We start from the raw sequence: 19681 nt of genomic DNA, 5'->3' as shown, positions 1-19681 counted from the left end.
TCTGTGTTACAGAGGTTACTATTAGTAGTATGCAGATCAGATTTTACTGATCTTAGTTAAGGGACTTGACAACAGGTTCATACAGCAAGTGAGTTTGAAATGTAACACGCCGGCAGAAACTGCAGAAAAGGAGAACTAAACTTGAAAAAGGGTGAGCCCATGTCAACCGATTTACTCATTAAGCGCAACTTTCGCCAGAACATCACGCTGTAAATACTTCAAGGGAATTGAGAGATTTTCAGTAGACTGCTAGGATTTTTCAATACAATGAATTAGAAGATATAGCAACTCTCGCGCGGTTTATTGATTGATATTTTCTGTAAATAGCTTCCTGTAGCTAATACTTCCATACTGTCAATGCTACCCTATCTTGGCACAGAAACAGATATATGATAAGTCTTACCTGTCTGAATGTCGATGAGCCGGGCTCCAGGCAACACCTTTCCAGCATGCCTGACCACTATGTCTTTCACATCTCCACGGCTGATATCGACCCTAATGTCTGCTCCACGGAACGAACGCTTCACCTTGATACCACTCCAAGTCGATGGCAACTGCGGCCGGATGACCAGACCATGCGCATCTCCACGCAGCCCGCACAAGCCCTCGATGAAACAGCGATAGACCCACGGTGAAGTACCGGTGTTGAAAAGCTGACTAGATCGACCAGCTGTACGAGGATATTGGTGCCAGGCCCCACGGTAATAGTTCGGAATATAGATGGGAAGCTGACCGCGCTGCAGGTAATCCTCCTCAGATGGACCGGGCACCATCAGGCGCAGCAGCTCGTACGCTCGCTCGCTCTCGCCGATGCTATACAAGCTGTAGATGTAGAAAATTGCAGCATGGTTATATACTGAGGCATTCTCCGCAGACCCAGGATGCTTCTGCGTTACACGACCTACATCTTCTCGCATTTTACTGAATGGCGGGGCGAACATCTGAACACCGTACGGTGTGTATAGCTGCTCTTCGACCTGGGCTAGCATCTTCTTGCGCTGTTCAACGCTAGCCGCGCCGCCCAGAATAGACCAGGCCTGTGGATTCAGCCAGATACGCCCTTCGCCATCTTTCTGAGTCCCAAACACCACGTCGTCGTCTGTGATTCCACGCGAGAACCACTCGCCGTCCCAAAAGTACTGGTTTGCAGCCTCGTTGACTTCCTTTGCACCCGCACGATATTGTTCTGCCAGTTCAGACTTTCCATGGTGTTCGCAAATACCAGCCCAGAGGTTCAGCGCATAGGCTGTAGCTACCGTCAGCCAGGCCGAGACGCCTTTGCCTTTGTAGCCTACCATGTTCATCGGGTCACACCAATCTCCTTGAGCAATATAGCTTAAACCTCGCTCGTCGCGCGCGGAGAGCAGCCAGTCCATTGCTCTACTGAACCCTTCGAATACGGTATAGGATTTCCCATGGACTTCCGGCAACCTTTCTTGCAAGAGGCCGTAGTCTGCTGTCTCGGCCAGATATACATCTAGAGTCACCGGAAGCCACACGCAATGATCTGTATGTGGCACCTGATTGATGTACTTCAACTCTGCTTCTTCGGTGAGCAGGATTCCGTCTGGCATAGCTCCACTGGCTTCTTGCTGACCAAGGGCAATGAGAAATGCTTTTCGCGCCACTTCGGGCTTGATAAAACTCATGCCCATGTTGTCTTGAAGATAATTGCGTGTTTGGGGACTGTATCTCGAAGTTAGCACGCTTTGTCTGATACAACTTGACATCAAGAAACGCGAGCGGAGTAAGAACTGGGACAAAAAGCCAGGGAGAAACATTGTAGGAAATCTGAAGTTCCTTACTCGGTTGTTAGACGGTTAACGTCACCATGATAGTACACTTGACGCGGTAACCACTCATTGACGAAATTATCTAGAGCCTTGTCTGGCGTGTCGACTTTCAGACAACCACTTCCTTTTTCAATATAATCTGAATAGTCGAGCGCAGCTTGTGCAAAGGCGTTCTTGCTCAGATAAGTCTCCCGCATAGTCCTGATTTCACCTTCATCAAAGGCAGGACCAAACAGAAAACGGTATTCGCGCTCCTCATCCGCTTTCAACTCTACACGGTACTGCACCGCAGCTGCAGGAGTTTCGTAACGTGCATCGCTGCCTCCTAATTCCGACTCCATCAGTGCCGAGGGAGCATGTAGGCCACCTTCACCCTCGAATGCCTGCTGTCTGGCTTCCCAAGAATCCGGGGGTGTCTCGCAGAGGAAGTACGTTTTATCTTTCAGGTACTTGTTCTTGAAGTAGTCTTCCGCTTTCTGGTACGGCGTCACGCTGCTAGCTACCACCCCGCCTAGCTTCTCGTCGTATTCGGCGGACTGGTTCATCCACGACATGTTGCCGATTGGAAAGTAAGGATAGACACTGATTTTGCGTGGACGATTAGATAGGTTTGTGACTTTGAGGGTCCATAGCTCTGCTAAATCGTGAATAGGCAGGCCCAAGATCATTTCAACCTTGATGCCCAGATACTCCACCGTCCACTTGATATCGCTCTTGCCAACCGAAAACACGAATCTGTCCACTGGCGCGCGTACTGGTTCATATGGCGCAGAGAACAGCTGGCCCGTTCCCTCATCCTTGATATACACAAACCGTCCTGGATGGTGCGCGTAGTAGCTTTGTTCGGGTTGCATGAACGTCTTGCTTTCGAGATTAGGTGCATGCGCGTACTTGGCTGGTTCTGGTTGCATGAATTGAGAAGTTGCGTAGCCCCGACAGGTGATTTGAATCATCATCTTCTGGTTCCACAAGAAGCCGTCTGCCTTTGGCATGGCGGTCGGACTAGTAAGCTCATAGCGGTTGCCACACGGACTTGGGTGAAGCATCGCTGTATGTATTGACCTGGGTGGTTTTGAATTTTCTTCTGTTTAGCAAGTGCAGACAGCAGCTTATTGATCCAGATTTTGGTTGAAAGGCAAGATCAAGTCATACCAAAACTTTGAAGATTCAATCTGCCAAAGGGGAATGAATAGTCATGTGCAGTGGTGCTGACATGCAGGTAAAACAGGCTATGGTCGATGCCTATAATCGGCGTTGTATTTAGCCGGGTAATTCATCCAGCTTCTCAGGGGGGTTAATCACATGGTGCGCCTCGCTTAACCCCTATTCTGCCCTCATAATGTTGACACCTCATCACGTGCGATTCTCAGATTCTATGTGTCCGTTGATCTATAAGATATGTTAAAGGACTAGCAACATCTTCTTTGTTAAATTCCAAGAACCACCAATCTAATACAGGAAGCGAAGACCCTACTCCTAGCCCCTGAATTCCTGTTTGCCTTAGGGCATGGATTTTGCGCTGGACATGCCATATTCGTTGGACCCGCCTTCTCTAATAGAGTAGTGAAACTTTCAATACTGTGAAGTCTAGATTAAATCATGCGAATGACTGCACAAATCGAGGCGGGAACCAGATTGCTGTGCCGCGGCCATGCCACTGCAGCGCAAACGGCGGGTCGGGTGCCTATTTTGGACATGGATTTAGCTAGCTCTTAGCCGCCGAATGAATGAAGTATACAATCTTTCTATGTTACAGAATATGCGTTTAACTGCAAAATTAAAAGCAGTATTTTCAGACTGTTGGTCACTCACTTGAGGTTGATATGTTTTAAGCCAATGAGGTATTCGTTCCAGCAAGTTGGGAACTAAATGAAACATAGGGCAAGACAAGACAAGCCACCTCAAAAAGAAACATTATATGTACATTGACAACTCCTCAAGGGACTGTAAATTTAAGCTCTATATTATAGTGATGATTCAATCATAGAGTCCGTCATACATTTGAGTATCGTCTTCCTCGCCATCCGCATCCTCTTCATGCAATCCATCGTATTGGGCATCGTACTGTCCTTGATACTGGTCGTCATACACCTCCTCATCCCCATAAAAAACAGGTATGGGAGTCGGTGCATCATATCCATATCCAAATCCCTCAGGCGACATACCCTCACTCTGCACCTGGCTATCCACCACCATAACACCCTTCCCCTTCGTTCCCCTCGCCGGTAATTTCATCCCACTATTACCCAAACCTTCTCGATGGCGCTTCCTCCCCGCCGACTGCTGACCATTTGCAGCATTCCTCTGCCGCTTCTCGGGCTCAGGGATCACCAGTTTTCCTATCTTCTCATCCTCCTGCTCCATCTCCCACAACCTCTCCTTCGCAGCCTCAGCCTCCCATCTCTTGCCCAGCCTCACCTCCTTTCTCAACTTCACGCGCTCTCTATTCCTCTGCTTCCGCAGATCCTCCTTCCACTCATGTGGCATCTGTCTCTTCTGCACCTTGACAGTAACACGATCGCTCTCTCCCTTATCAACCTTCAGCTTTATCAACGAATCGAGGAACTGGCCCTGTCCTTTGCGAATTGGGGGCGCTTGTTTTCCGATTCTCTTGGAAAGGGCGGGATTGATTTTCCTCAAGTTGACTTCTGGCCGCGTTTTTTGCCCGGGCGCGGTGAACCCATCTTTCTTGTCTATTTTCATGGGCTGTGAAACCAAACGAGCAGAACTCGCGGCTAAGAGGTCGACATCGCCTGGTAGGGATTTCAGACTCGGTAGAGGATTTGCATCGTCGTGAGCGGTGAATAACAGCTCTGTGCCGATATTCTCGGCCCATTTGCACGAGTAGATTAGGTTATTGTAGGAGACAAGCGGATTTTTGGTATGCAAATCAATGATGCGAATATCAGACTTTGGTACCAGCACGTCGGCCTTTGACTGGCCGCTCTCTCGAATTATCTGGGCTTCGACATCGACGTCATCATCATCTGCATCGGGCGACTTTGGTTGCGTTGGGGGAATATCGGCGTCGCTGTCTTCTTTGGCGTTGACTTCTTGAGGACCATTCATATTACGACGTTGATTCTTGCCTACGGTGGGGTTCGTCCAATATGCTGGTTTTGATTTCTCCGTTTGCGGTGGATGTTGGCGAGGGGGGACTTCTGGAGCGCTGAGATCGAGGGTTACATAGTATGTCTACAGTTACGATTAGCCACCGATAGGCAGATATGGACAACAGAACGAACCTCGGTCTCTGTAGTTGAATACTCGTACTCCCAATCATCGGAATCCTCGTAAGCGTCTTCTAATGGTGCTGCGAAATGGTTTTGAGGTGGGGTAGCTTGGTACGAGTCAAAGCCGTAGGGGGAGTGGTATTCCGCCATTAAGGTCTGCGATTTGGATGGAGATATCTTCGTAGATGTTGCACGAGAGGCATTGGGAGAGACTGGCAGCAGTGTATTCCGAGTAAATGCGCTTAGGCGGCAATTGGGTGAATCTGCAAAAGAGACAGATGAAGCTCTGAGATTTTTGAAGGTTACATCACATCCAATCCCCACATGACATGATGACTCAGCCGAGAAACCCCCGCCTCACCTCACCTCTCTCAGATCAGCATTATCACTGCTACAAACCAATCTGTGTTTTGAAACCTCACATTCAACTAACCTGAAGTCCTGATAAATTATATTGAGAATTTTGAATATCACATTCTTTCGCCCCTTTCACTCTAAACATCACCAACGCCGCTCCTGATACCAAGCTCCCCTACCCACTTGACCAACCCCACTCCCCAAAAAGAGCTCTCCTGTACTATTCAACCGGAAATGGACAGCACGAGCATTGTTTAGCTCCACCAGGGAGACTGCCCAGTTCCGCAAAGCATGCATCAGGACAACAGTCCGCCGTCGTCGTAGCTGGAGGAGGCGCCTGCGTGACTGGAGTGGGAGGAATGACAAGGCCAGGGCCAAGATGGAGTGACGAAGCCACGTTGCTACCAGTAAATGACGGATTTGTGACGGCGGACAGGCTTGATATGGTGGTTGTTACGCACTGTACGCCAATGCAGACGACTGTTGGGTAGGTCTCGCGTTACATAGGTCAATGGGCATGGGGATGCTACTAACAGCCAGAGTCAACAAAACAGTTGTCCTTGTTAAGCCGCACATCGCCAAAGCTGCATGGCCATGATACCGTGGCCTCAGCCGTGGGCGTCAACAGGCTTTGGCCGAAAGGAGATCCAGCCGTGGTAGCGATCAACTGGATTGTTGCGGTGCTATTCTCTAGGCCTTGGTCCGGGAGATCTGGATGCTTCAATTAGCTACTGTGCCGTTGAATAGGCTAAACGGTAAGTGTGTCTTACTGATTGAGCCGTGGGTTGACTCCTTGAGTATCTACTCCGTACTCCTGTATAAGAAGAAAAAAGGGTGGAGTGAAGGGTAAATCATTGCAAAATAGGACAAGGAGTTCCTGATTTCTTGGGGTATAATAGGTTCGAATGATTTTGCTCAAGGCAAATAGAGCGTATTTCAAAAGTTCATGCTTATGTCCAAGTAAGTCTATCCCATCCTATGTCTCTCGAGTCAAAAATAACGAGAATACAGCCCCGAGGGAAGGGGGAGTTTTGACGCTTCTTTCTAATCGCTAGCTTTCAGCGCTTATCTGCTGTAGATAGAGATGAGACCTGAGAGCAATTTTGACATTCTAGACACCGTCTAAATCTCCTTTTTCCTTTCCAAAATCCTGAGAAAGGAAGAATAGTTTCAAATCTATCACTTACATAAGATAATAGAACAGGAGAAGATCAAATTGTGCACATGTATGCGACACTGTAGAATTTATCATCTCGGGCCGAGAATGACAAATACACCCCCCTCCCCCGCAAATCATATTCATCCCATTCCACTTCACTTCACTTCACCAGGACACCCTGAATATGAGGCACAACCTGATACTCCGGTTCATTCACAGGCTGTACCAATTCAACCTGACTCCAAGGTCCAGCCTCCTTGACCCACCGTCCCGTATCCCTCCTAAGTTCGCAGCCCCCCAAAAAGTGCGGCCAGAAGAGATTCATCGCCGCTGTTATAGTGGTTCAAAAATCAGCCTCTTCCTCCTCATGACCAACCAATCAAGTAATTGATTACTACGTGAAGAAGAATCAGAAAAGAAAAGAAAATACTCACATTGATACCACCCCACCCACCTCCCCTCCCTAACCCTAACATGCTCATACAATACCCAAACCCCGCCCTCCCCAAGCATGCCATACAGCCTCCCAATCATCTCCCTCGGCCTCGGAATACCACACAGACAAAACAGAGTAATAACACTATCCACCCTCTCCTCTTTAATCCATCCCCCCTCCTCTAAATCCTCAATTCCCACCGGCACAATCTCATACACGCCCTCTAATCCACACTCCCTGATCTTCCTACGCAGCGCCGCATGGTGATCTTTATTCGGCTCCACGCCATAGATCTTCGTGATGCGGTTCTTGGGTAACAGCGGAAGCCATTCGCCGGACCCGGGACCGATGTCTAGCACGATGCCGTGGACGCGCTGCAGGAGGGGCGCGACGGTGGGAGAGGTGTTCTTTTGCAGTTCCGGGCCATAGATGGCCCAGAAACGAGCGAACCAGATTTCTTTCTATAGTAGTTTATAATTAGTATTATATTTGCTTTTACGTCTTTCCGAATTTTGAACTTGTTTTTCTTCTTGGTCAAGGGGAAGATTGGAGGGACAGACGAATGCGGATGGTGAGAGCAGGATGTTGAGTTGGAGAGGGGAGAGCAGGGACGTTGTGGTGGATGGGATGTAGGATGCTGCTAGGTACATGAATAAAATCGGGTGTATGAGGTGGGTGAAGATATCGCGGGTTTTTTCGAACATTTTGGTCGTTGGTGGGATTGTCAAGTAATGGATATGGTGGGGAAGGAGAAAGTGAGGGACGTGGGGTTTTATATGTTATTTTAATATCTGTTAGTCAGGACGGCGGTTATATTAGCCCGCCGTGGCCCTACCTAGTAACAGCTGGATTTACAATACCCGACTTCACGGCATCCTTAGATATGAAGCACCACAACACTATAGCATGTTCAAAGGATGAAAGAATAATATTGGAGCATCAATTAAATTCGTTATGTAGAATACTATTTAGGGGCGTCCAGTTCATTCTTCTTATAGTAATGAGGAGCTAATTCTGACAACCACTCAATCTGAATCGGCATGCAACCCCTCATATACTCCTTAGAAGTCTGCATCAGTTCGTAGTATAATACAAATTTCGGGCCAGGTCCACCAGATGGATCCATCAGAACAGATGAGGGATGTATGTAGACGCTTGTATGACCTTTCATAACCCGATATGAATCCCCACCTCTCTGTAATCGTGCAGCATTGGTGAAGAATCCTGATGTAATTGCCTTCTGGATGGGCACTAGGTCCGCAGCCCCGCAGCTGGAGATTGTGACTTCCACACGCTCACAAAGCTTCGCAAGCTGATCACGAACATCTCTAACCCGCACCAATGTTCGCTGCTGGAGGAAGTTTTCCTTAGCGAAAATATTTGAGAATCCACTTTCATACCAGGAATTCCAAATCGTCAACATCATCAGGTGATCCCCACCGTTTTGGACTTCAAATCGCCGGTGCGCACTATCATATTGTATCCTCTTGGTTGTGTCCTTTGGGCGAGGCGCAAACAGAGCGGAACCCTCGCTAAGCATTGCCACGATTGACAAGACCTCATCCACGCAACCGAATTTATCAGCAGCCAAGAGTGATTTGCCAAGACAAGGGTCAATCGGAAGCTCACTGAGTTTCCTTCCTAGCACAGTGAGCTCACCTTTGTCATTCAGTGCGGCCAACGAATAAAGCTTGTTGAGTGCAGCAATTAACGTTTCCGTAGGTGGTGCATCCATAAAATCGAAATTCAATAGATCATTGATACCCATAGCCTTTAGCATCAAGACGATGCTATCCAAATTAGACTGCTGGATTTGGGGGGTTGAGTTCTCGTCCATTTCGTTCATGTACGCCCATTTGGTGTAAAGGCGGAAACACTTGCCAGGCCCCGTTCGACCTGCACGACCTTTTCGTTGATTTGCAGACGCGCGTGATACGGGAACGGTGACCAAATTGGACATTCCAGTTGCAGGATTGTAGATGTTCTCTTTCACGAAACCCGGATCGATCACATACATGATGCCATCAATGGTGAGTGAGGTTTCTGCGATATTCGTCGCCAAAATGACCTTACGGGATCCAGGAGGTGTGGGCTCGAATATTTTCGTTTGAAGCTCAGTGGGCAAATTTGCATAAATCTCACAGATTATAAGTTCTGGAACACGAGTTCCAAGCTTTCGAGAAATCTCGGTTATCTGATTCGCCGCCGCCTCGATTTCTTCTTGCCCTGTCAAGAAGATCAGAATATCACCAGACTCGCACGATTGAGATGTGTGTATTTGAAAAAGAGTAGTCACGGCAGCTGCGAGGTAGTTGGACTCGGGAGAAGGAGTGAAATACTCCTCGACTGGATATGGACGACCTGGGAAGAAAAATACTGGGGCGCCCGCGAAATAATCTGAAAACTTGTCTGCGGATAGAGTAGCTGAACTGATGATGATCCGCAAGTCTTCCCGTGCAAGCGCGAGATCTTTGAGCAAAGCCAAGAGCACGTCACTATCAATTGTACGCTCGTGTGCCTCATCAATCATAATGCAAGAATATTCGTTCAGGTCGGGCGCATCGACAATTTCCTTGAGAAGATGTCCGTCTGTCATGTACTTGATGACTGTCTTGTCGTTTGTGCAGTCCTCGAAACGGATAGCATATCCCACTTCATTGCCGATCTTAACTCCAACCTCTTCTGCAACACGCTGTGCCACTGACATCGCAGCAACACGACGCGGCTGCGTCACGCCAATTTTCATTCCTCCTTTTGTATAGCCAGCTTCGTGCAAATATTGTGGAAGCTGGGTTGTCTTGCCGGAACCAGTCTCTCCATTTACAATCAAAACTTGGTGGGTTTTTAGAGCCTCAAGGAACTCAGTTCGGTACTTGTAGACGGGTAGGTTCTTCTTGGCTTCAGAAATGGATAATGCCTTCGTCTCGGCAGATCGGAGCTGTTGTTCCTGGAACCGTGCCTCTTTGTCCAGAATCCTTCCCCCCCAGCCAAATTGGAGTCCAGGAGAAACTGGATGCCTTCCTTTTCGTCAAGAAGATAATCGTATTCGTTGTCATCGACTCGTTCCCTACTCTTCACCTGAGCCTTTGCCAGACCTTCTTGATGACGATCCCACTCATCGTGCTCTGAAACAAACTTTTCGTGGCCATACTGATCTCTTTCGACATGTCGTTTGTTGAGAACATCGGTCTTCGAGCGAGCGAAATAGTCTTCCGGAAGGGCATATCCATTGTTCAACTGCTGATCGTCGATTTTGTTGCGCTCTTCAGCCAGGGCGAGCACCTGCCTATTTTTTTCAAACTCCGCTGTTTCCCTCGCACTTAATCGAACCCCAGATCTCAGCTCTTCTGTCTCCTGCTGGACTTGCTGCCTTAATAACGCAAGTCGCTCTGCCTCGCGCTTCTGTAGATAGTCTTGCCTCGACCTCTCTCTGAGATCAGACACTGCAGCAGGATTATTATTGGGTAAGAGGCTCCGTTGTTCCTTGGTTGAGGCTTCGGTGATGTTCTTGGTTTTGTCGGCATCTTTCATTCGCAGCCTCTTCGTGAAAGCATCTTTCTCTTCTTGATCCCGCCTCCTCTCCTGCTCTGCTTCTGAAAGCTCGTCTTCTGTGTGGGTTGTCTTGACTCTCTTTGAAGCCGACTCTTGGAAATCTTCTTCTTCGGAATGGACGGACTCATCATCCCACCGGTCCGTGTTGTCGTCCTTTCTGCGGATTGAGCTATGCTTCTGTCGTCGTTTCTCCTTCTTCTTTTTCACGACCTTGGTAGGCCCCATTTCCTCATCTTCCATTGGAAGAAGCGCATATTTCTTGTGTTTAATATTTTCCGACATCGTACGCGTCTTGATATTTCTATCGTTGCGTGAGACATTCACCGACGTGCTGTGATGTTGATGTTGATGTTGCAGAGGGCCAAGGCTACCTAGGTACTTCCCTAGGTACGGAGTACGAAGGTACCAGCCCAGCTAGTATCTGGAACGAGCAGCCTCGTCCCATTTTTTAATTCTAGCCGAATTCAGCTTAGCGGCCAAATATGCTACATGCACACCACATCTTCATCAGTTTACCCATTTCACAGCCTGGTCTATCAAGACACGCTGGTATCTTGCTCCAAAATAGATCTGGCCAAAACCAACCCGCCTGCCAATCCTAAACTCTCCACAACTTCTCGACTTCTTGCACTTTCAGTCCTTTTCTGCTTCTGATGAGTGTCTTATTTTAAGGTTCATTAATCTTGCGCATTGGAATTTTCCTTTGCAGGCGCAACGCGGCGCAATTATGTGGTTACCCTCAGTTTCCTTCGTGCTACTATGCATACTACAACTAGCTGCTTGTACTGAGGACTTTTACAAGGTAAGATAACTTCTCTATGACCATAGCCCATCAATTACAATGCTAATTCTTACAGCTTCTTGGAATAGACAAGCAAGCCTCAGAACGCGATATCAAGCGTGCATACCGCACCCTTAGCAAGAAACACCACCCCGATAAGAACCCGTAATGACCACTCCTTCCCCAATGCACCGATTCAGTCCTAATACCCCACCTTAGAGGTAACGAAACTGCCAAACAAAAATTCGTCGAGATAGCCGAAGCCTACGAAGCCCTGTCAGACCCCGAGACCCGCAAAATCTACGATCAATACGGCCACGAAGGTCTGAAGCAACGCGGCCAAGGTGGTGGACAGCATCACCATGACCCCTTTGACCTCTTCTCGCGCTTCTTCGGTGGCGGCGGCCACTTCGGGCATCAGCCAGGGCAGCGGCGCGGTCCAGATATGGAAGTGCGCGTGAATGTTCCTTTGAGAGATTATTATAACGGGCACCAGACGGAATTCCAGCTCGAGAAGCAGCAGATTTGCGAGGAGTGCGAGGGTAGTGGGAGTGCAGATGGACAGGTGGATCAGTGTCAGTCTTGTGGGGGCCATGGGATCAAGATCCAGAAACACATGCTTGCGCCGGGCATTTTCCAGCAGGTGCAAGTTACATGCGATGTGTGTGGTGGACAGGGCAAGACGATCAAGCATAAATGCCCTGTCTGTGAGGGCTCGAGGGTCGTGAGGAAAGTCAGCACGTTCCAGCTTAATATCGAGAGGGGTGCGCCGAAGGGAATGAAGGTCAAGTACGAGAACGATGCCGATGAGAGCCCGGATTACGTTGCTGGGGATTTGCTTGTCACGCTTGCGGAGAAAGAGCCGAGTTTGGACGAAGATAATGAGGGGAAGGTTGACGGAACGTTTTTTAGACGCAAGGGGGATGATTTGTTCTGGAAAGAGGTTATTTCTCTGCGGGAGGCTTGGATGGGTGGCTGGTCTCGCAACCTCACGCATATGGATGGTCACATCGTTGCGCTGTCTCGCCCTCGTGGCTCTGTCATCCAACCCGGATTGGTTGAGCGTGTGCAAGGGGAAGGAATGCCCAAATGGCATGAAGACGGCGACAGCGTCTACCACACAACGGAGTTCGGCGATCTGTTCGTAGAGTACACGGTCATCTTGCCGGACCAGATGGATCGCGGCATGGAGAAAGATTTTTGGGCGCTGTGGGAGAAATGGCAGAAGAAGAACGGAGTTGATTTGCAAAAAGATTTAGGGAGACCTGAAGGACCGGTCAAGATGCCGGTGAAAGATGAGTTGTGATGGACATTTGTAAGACTATGTAGAAAGATATCCTTAGTCAATATAGAACTGAACTTTTTTCGAGCGCACGCAGCCACTCGCTGGGAGATTGACCGAATGTGGATGCGAAGTGCAACAGCATTTCCCAAAGCATTAAAGCGAGACAACACTTGTAAGTCAGCCTCCTCTAGCCAAGAGTCGTGGCGTCCATGAATGTCACATGGCGTTCGTCCAATCTTGTCTTGCCCTCGCCATAATAATAAGAGATCCCACTTAATGCTGAAGGATCTCAGCCACCAACCTGTGCGATTTGCAACAAAATCTCAACGGGCGTATCACTTACGTACAACACCTTTCTTGATTGAAACGGTGTTTGAGAGAAACGACGAGGTGATTAAAAGACATTAAATCATTGCCATTGCTATTGCTAAGTAGTGGTATCACCCCCAAGTTAAGTCCTCGCCCGTTACTTTGTGGGTATGATACATACAAAACAGATCAATAAAAACCAAAATTCCATTTCTCCATTCTAAAGCGAAAGCAGAAGCCCAGCTCCAAACTCCCCAACTACCTTCCCCAGCAGGCCATTTCAAACACATGACCTCCGAATATTTCTATCCCAAGATCTCGCAGCTCAAGCTACCGATCCTTCTGAAGATCTCCCATACCCCTTCTCTTCTTGTACACCGCAGTGTCACCCATGCCATCTACTTTCTCTTCCGCGACTCACAACATCAATCTCCTTTTCATGATACAATACACCTCTATCCAAGTATTAGTCCCAGTCCCTGACTCCCCACGCATCGCATCGCACGCACACCTCTGAGATAAACAGACTGAACCTATCAAAAGTACAGAAGCCAAAAACCAAAATATGCTACTAGTCAAGGAAGAAACAGGATGCAACAAGTATCGGCTTTGAACTTGCAACATACGCTAGCTTCTACCAGTAATTAAGTGCCCTTTAGAAACACTACCACACCGTTGCATTGGGCCAATGAACTTATAATCGCCATACATAAGTCGATATTTACCTAGGTAACCCGTTAAAAAGGGGGGAGGGGCATACGTCAGTGAGCCAGCAGTCCAAACACAATCCCAGGTATGTAAATATTACGAAAAACAAAAAGGTAATTCGCTAATGTAATGAAACATTAGACGAGCTAGGTCCACGAACGGTAACACGGAGATGAACGAGAACGGGATATGATTGCGAGTCTATCAACGGGTGTAGATGAAGTGTTTTTGGTTCCAGCCTAAGTGCAGGAAACTGGGTCGTTGATGGCGGCACTAGCCTTTCCTTCATATTGAACAATTTTAGTATCGTAAAGATAGTCCGGATAGAGAGGGTTAAAATCCCATTGCTCTGAAAGGTATCAGATGAGATTCTGGAAATCAAGAGGCGGCTTACTTATGCTTTCATCATACTAAATCTTTGTAAGGTGCTAGCAGCCATGAGCCTGAGTAATCAAATTGATTTGGAAAGAAAAAGGGAAGAAAAATGTCCCCAAATCGTTGTGGACTTGGGAAAGTCGTGAAAGCATCATGAGGGTGTAAGGTGAACTTGTCATTGTTGTAGGGGGAAGGAGGATTGAGGTTAATTTATCGAATGCTGAAAGATACCCATGTCGTGATGGAAGTAACCGCAAACGAGGTTCTCGCCAATCATACCAGAACATTTGAAATCCACCATCATCAACGACCGTAATATTTCCCGACTTCACCACCAGACTACCAGCCATTGTGCCCCCTCATTGCGACAATGGCATCCAAACTCACTCCTTATGTCTTCAGAGGCGCGTTCCGGACAGCCCGTACGGCTTCAAGAGCTCAATGCCGTTCTTTCACAGCTTCCCCAAGGGTAGCAAGTGATGCGCTCCAAGTCGTAAGGTTTCCCGACTACTCCATAAGCTCCATGTCCAAGCAACACAGCTCTAACAGCTCCAAATACAGCATCGAGACTCTCCCGAGAACAATGCCAACATTCCCTTCAAGTTCACCGAGCAGAACAACAAGCTCATCGACGAGATCCTCAAACGATACCCGCCCCAATACAAAAAGGCGGCTGTTATGCCCATCCTGGATCTCGGGCAGCGACAACATGGGTTCACGAGCTTGAGCGTTATGAATGAGGTTGCGAGGTTATTAGAGATGCCGCCTATGCGTGTCTATGAGGTTGCTACGTTCTATACCATGTACAATCGAACGCCGGTCGGCAAGTGGCATTTGCAAGCATGCACAACGGTAGGAGATCCTTCACTCGTTGCATAAGAAATTGCTAATTGGATACAACAGACCCCTTGCCAGCTCGGCGGCTGCGGAAGCGACGCTATCATGAAGGCAATTGAAGGCCACCTCGGTATCCACCCCGGCGAAACCACCAAAGACGGCCTTTTCACGTTCTCTGAAGTCGAATGTCTCGGCGCATGCGTCAACGCCCCCATGGTTCAAATCAACGACGACTTCTACGAAGACCTGACTCCCGAAAGCACCGTGAAATTGCTAAAGGCCTTGCAAGATAGCGCGAACGATGTCGATACTACCGGTGGCAAGGGTGCTCTGACTGGCGAGGACAAAAACGTGAAGAGTGGAGCTGATGTGGGAGTGGGTGGAGGACAGATAAATACCAAGAATGGCGTGCCGGTGCCTTCACCGGGTCCGATGAGTGGGAGGAAGACGTGTGAGAATATCAACGGGCTGACGAACTTAACTTCTAAGCCTTGGAGTACTGAGGTTTTCAGAAAAGATCTGTAGATGAGAGGGAAATAGACGCATGTATATATTCTGTATTGATGTTCAGACTTGCTCATATGCTCTTTGGTAATCTGCAAGTGCAGCGTTTGCTATTTTTGGAATCACAACATTGCCTCATGTCAGGGGAGTAGCGTCAGTGTATTACCACGAGAGTCGTTCAGTACTCACAAGTATTTACACACCCATTTCACCACTCGAACAAGCAAACACTATTTCATACACCCTACCTGTCAGTTTTCAAAGCACTCTTCCTCCCAATAAACCCCGGAGTTCGTGGACATCGAGGGCGAATTGCAAAAGTGAGGTTTTCCAACGAAGCTAGTGCGTGCCTCTGCTGGTGATGACAAACCAGTAATTATGGAAAGCCCATGAATCCCTCTGTTGTGATTAAGACGCCCCCTCAAATCAGCCCTCAGAACCGTGAAAGCTGTGTTAGGCAAGTGAATAGTTCAGGGGAAGGGTGGGAAGGGTGTTACTACCACGGCTTTTAGAGGTTTTTATCTCGGTCATGTCCTAGACGTCGCTAATATAGGTCTTTTCTTGCGCGTATAATGCTACGACGGTGATTCTCGCTATATAAGCATGTTTCTTTTCATTCAAGGGAAGGTATGCTGCATTTGCGGGGAAAAGACAAGGAGGACACGAGATATTCTATAGTCTTTAAGTTCTCTACCTGATAAACCGGTGGGGCTCTAGTGGTAACTAGAGCGAGAATCCCGTACTTCAACAAGAGTTAATTGCGAGCTTTATGTTCAGATACTCTCCTGCTGTCAACAACATTATATTGTCGGCTTTTGCGATGACATTCATTACACATTCCGAGAGAGGTGATTGGGTGAGTAGTAAATGTTTACATATTACAAGTCTGCGCGCTATCGCTCTATATGCGTGCATTGTTGCTCCGATATCCATATCCAAGACTCCATCATTGCCCATTTTGTTCTTCTGTTTCGGATCCAATGCTGCTTATGATGCCAATTTTTAGACGGGGCTGCCTTGGCCCTTTTATAGTAGTTGGAAGGGGGCGTAAGGGACGAATGAGGTTTGAGTTTGCTGCTCCTGTCTCGCCCTCTATTTATGAGCTGGTCAAATTACTTCTGCTTTGTTATAAAAGGGCTGTATATAAATGCTCGATTACTATTTCCCTCTGCTTCTTTCAGCATGCTATATGGTTTGTGTTCCAAAGAACTTTTAAATCACTTTCTTTTCTTTAACTTTATAACACTAAGGCAAAATTCGTTCAACAATGGTTGGATTATTATGACAATCGATGTGAAATTGCTTAAGTTAAAGAATCGTCGGCTGAAATTCCGAACATTGTTGTCAAATGAAAGTCTGCTGTCATTTATCATTTTCGTTTACTGCCGGCAAATGTGTCGCTCACTTCGGGGGTCCGCTGAGGCGTAAAAGTTTTCAATTTCATCACTGCCTGGGTCTGCGATACTGAGGTCGGGGCAAGGCAAGAAGGGTGGTAGACTCGACACTGGAGAACTGTATCGTCCTGGGTCGAAGGCTGGCAAGAATTCCTCTTCACCGGGAGTCCAAGTACTTGATCCCTACGGCAGATGGTTTGTGTGACCAGATGCTATATATGTTTTCGGAGCTTGTAGAGATATATATAGGCTGGAGAACTGAAATTCAATGGAGCCCTTATGTAGTGTTCGGCAATTGCAAGAATGCTTTTATCTACCGGAATAAGTGGGATTTTCCTACTATGAATGGCCTCCAAGTCAATAGGTTATTAGACCCATTCAGAGGGCGATTTCTTCCCCCTTAGTTTATTGATGTGTGACATTTATGACTCTCTGCTTTCTTCATATAATCTTCCTCTCTATACAGCGTAAGTGAAAGCTAACAAGACAGCAGTCTCTAACTTTGCACATATATCAAAATAATATCATTCCTGAACATCATGGCCACAAGTTCCTCTAGGACATCCCATTGTCAACTCAACCCATTGACGCTAACAGCGCATTATGACTTGAGTCTTCAAAGTGCTGGTTACTTCTGACTACTATAAAGAATCTAAAAGATAGGCTTTTTATGATAATAGGATTCTCTCGAAAATTAGCTACACTTTCAATCCGTTTCTAGATCCGTTGGTACTATACTAGTATATAGGTTCGTGAAATCCACTCAGCAGGATACTCTCCGTAGTAAAATCACGTTGATGGTGACCGGGATTTGCTTCTCTAGGACATTAGATGTAATAACTCTTACATCTACAAGCTTCAGTATATTCACTACACTATGAATATGTTAAATAGGGTAACATTCTACTATAGGATGCTCCACCTATTGTCTGCAACTAGCTTTTCCGTCTAAGAAACTCACTTTCGTACTTTATCATATATGATCAATTTTCCTTTCCATTCTTTCCAGAATTATTTTGGTCACAGAGCGCTAGCAAGGCTTCTGACACTTATATGATAAAGCAGGGCTATGGCTCGCTGCGCTTTAACTTTCTCTTAGGCTGCATCTTACGAATATTGAAAAGATTTTCAGAGGGCTAAATTAGAGGGGATTGAGGAACTTTCTAAAGAATATAAACATTCAATATACCTGTAGCATCCTCGTCTCTGATTCAGCTTTCAATCGATCTTTATAACGTTCCACTTAATTCTTCTAGCTATGCTAACCTAGGTCTTACAGTCAGTCCACTCCAGTCTAAGCGGGTCCAAGGCTGGCAAGATGCGATAGTTAAAACACTGGGTCCTCCGCCGTCCCGTCCCGTCTCTTCATCCACGGTCCTGGTTAAATTGAAGTCCCACTTCAACTGAGATGGTAGGCGTGCTCGGCTATCTGGTCTTCGCATTTGTTTTCCATTCCGCAAGTATCTACATGCTGGATAGCTCTAGGTTCCTCTGTCTGTCGTGAAACTCTTATTATTTACTTCCCTATTATCGCTTGAGCAACGCGTACCTAAAGGTCAAATTTCGTTAATGACATGCGAGAACGTGCATTTGCCCATTCTCTCAGCCAGCAGGATGCTGGAATCGACCGCTACTCGTAGCTCCACACATGCAAATCATGCAAAGGTTGAACTTGGGTCTCTTGCCAAGTTGGTGGCCATGGTCAGACCGACTAAAGCTCCAGGCTGTAAAAACGCTGTATGCAACACTAGGACATTTAACTTTCGAAAGGAAGGTTTCTTTAGTGTTTCCAAACTTCTCACTGCGCTCTTTTACTTTTACTTTTACCTAAACGCCATATGCTTCGACTCCATTTTTTTCTTCCTACCGTTGTTAGGTCTTCAGGACTTCAACTTTGAACCCTGAAGAAGCCGCCGCTATGCTTCCAGAACAGTTAGAGGAAATTGAAGTGCTGCAGGTTGGAGGCCCGTTGAGTACAGCATTGAAAAAACAACGGAAAGTATAACACACAGACACCGAAAGTTTTATAACTCCAAGTTCCCTCTTACTTTTCAAAACATTCCTCACTCGTGAATACACAGTTCTCGAGAAAATCCACGCCCTCGCAACCTTCAAAGATGCGAGTCTCAATCGCTCTCACAAACAGTGACAGTAGCGGGACAGCTCGTGCGCCCACCGAAAGAACGTACCTCTGGCGCCGACTTTAAACCCGGGAAGCGCTATTGCAGCACCATTTAGTAGGAAATCCGGCTTAAAGTCAGTATCGGATTTGGAACAGCTGGGGACTGACGCTCAAGTACTCTCAACGGCCCAACTACTTGTATTTTCCTAAAGGACCTCATTTTATATGCCGAATCCAGGACCACTTTTAGTCGAGTGGTCTTTTACCAACGGCATTGGCCTTCCGCTGCGTACGAGTATCGTTTCCACCAGTCTCCCGGTATCTTCACTGCAGAGGACAAGTAGGTTTGTGTCAGAGCTTCTTGTCCCGGCAGTCGGGATGCGGGAGAGATCTCAAGTCCGAATCCTGTAGCTGAAAAATAACTCTACTATTGGCTGGACCAGCTATTTTGGAATGGGAGAAAGATATCAGTGAGTAAGGTCATCGATTTCGATTACTTTATGCATAATTTATGGAGTGATATTTCGCTAGAAGTTCTTTAGATAGCATAGCGTCCACCAGATAGCGCTACCAACCGCGGACCCAAGCCAAGTCACCTTATCGGGTTCTGGGGGTAGGTCCGCCGTGAACCACTAATACGGCGCCATTCGGGCCCCCGTAATGTTGGAGTCGCTTATCGCCTTGCAAAATATTTCCTCAAGGTCTGACATCAAATAATCAGAGGTCCTCGCCGAGATACTGTACTGTACGGCAGCTGAAACTGCAAGGATTCTATTGGTAACAACTATGATTTTCTCAAGGGTTTGCAGGGAATTGGCCGTCTGAAGGTCCCCAAT

At 47.3% G+C, this 19681-nt stretch overlaps 5 protein-coding genes across 5 annotated transcripts; 2 read left to right on the top strand and 3 right to left on the bottom strand.

The window, feature by feature from the left end:
* Positions 1–365: 365 nt before the first annotated feature.
* On the bottom strand, positions 366–2854 carry LHYA1_G002843 (Cellobionic acid phosphorylase; the record flags this gene model as incomplete). Its single annotated transcript, XM_031147817.1, has 2 exons — positions 366–1686; positions 1806–2854. Coding segments are annotated over 2 exons (2370 nt in total), but the record flags the coding sequence as incomplete, so codon positions are not given.
* Positions 2855–6702: 3848 nt separating this feature from the next.
* Positions 6703–7682, bottom strand: METTL7B_1 (Methyltransferase-like protein; the record flags this gene model as incomplete). The annotated part of the gene is made up of 3 exons (XM_031147816.1): positions 6703–6872; positions 6977–7439; positions 7497–7682. The coding sequence occupies 3 exons, from the start codon at positions 7680–7682 to the stop codon at positions 6703–6705; spliced, it is 819 nt and encodes a 272-aa protein (XP_031007186.1).
* A 260-nt stretch (positions 7683–7942) lies between these two features.
* cdc28 (Pre-mRNA-splicing factor ATP-dependent RNA helicase-like protein) lies at positions 7943–10812 on the bottom strand (the record flags this gene model as incomplete). The annotated part of the gene is made up of 2 exons (XM_031147815.1): positions 7943–9876; positions 9933–10812. The coding sequence occupies 2 exons, from the start codon at positions 10810–10812 to the stop codon at positions 7943–7945; spliced, it is 2814 nt and encodes a 937-aa protein (XP_031007189.1).
* A 445-nt stretch (positions 10813–11257) lies between these two features.
* spj1 (DnaJ-related protein) lies at positions 11258–12617 on the top strand (the record flags this gene model as incomplete). Its single annotated transcript, XM_031147814.1, has 3 exons — positions 11258–11332; positions 11388–11476; positions 11531–12617. The coding sequence occupies 3 exons, from the start codon at positions 11258–11260 to the stop codon at positions 12615–12617; spliced, it is 1251 nt and encodes a 416-aa protein (XP_031007188.1).
* A 1741-nt stretch (positions 12618–14358) lies between these two features.
* nuo-24 (NADH-ubiquinone oxidoreductase 24 kDa subunit, mitochondrial) lies at positions 14359–15350 on the top strand (the record flags this gene model as incomplete). Its single annotated transcript, XM_031147813.1, has 3 exons — positions 14359–14481; positions 14550–14840; positions 14892–15350. 3 exons carry the CDS (start codon positions 14359–14361, stop codon positions 15348–15350), a joined length of 873 nt encoding a protein of 290 aa, XP_031007234.1.
* Positions 15351–19681: the final 4331 nt, after the last annotated feature.

Source organism: Lachnellula hyalina, assembly GCF_007821495.1.
Source record: "Lachnellula hyalina strain CBS 185.66 chromosome Unknown contig00031, whole genome shotgun sequence".
Taxonomy (NCBI): domain Eukaryota; kingdom Fungi; phylum Ascomycota; class Leotiomycetes; order Helotiales; family Lachnaceae; genus Lachnellula; species Lachnellula hyalina.
Note: the sequence above shows the minus strand (reverse complement) of the source record. Positions and strands in the feature narration are given on the sequence as shown.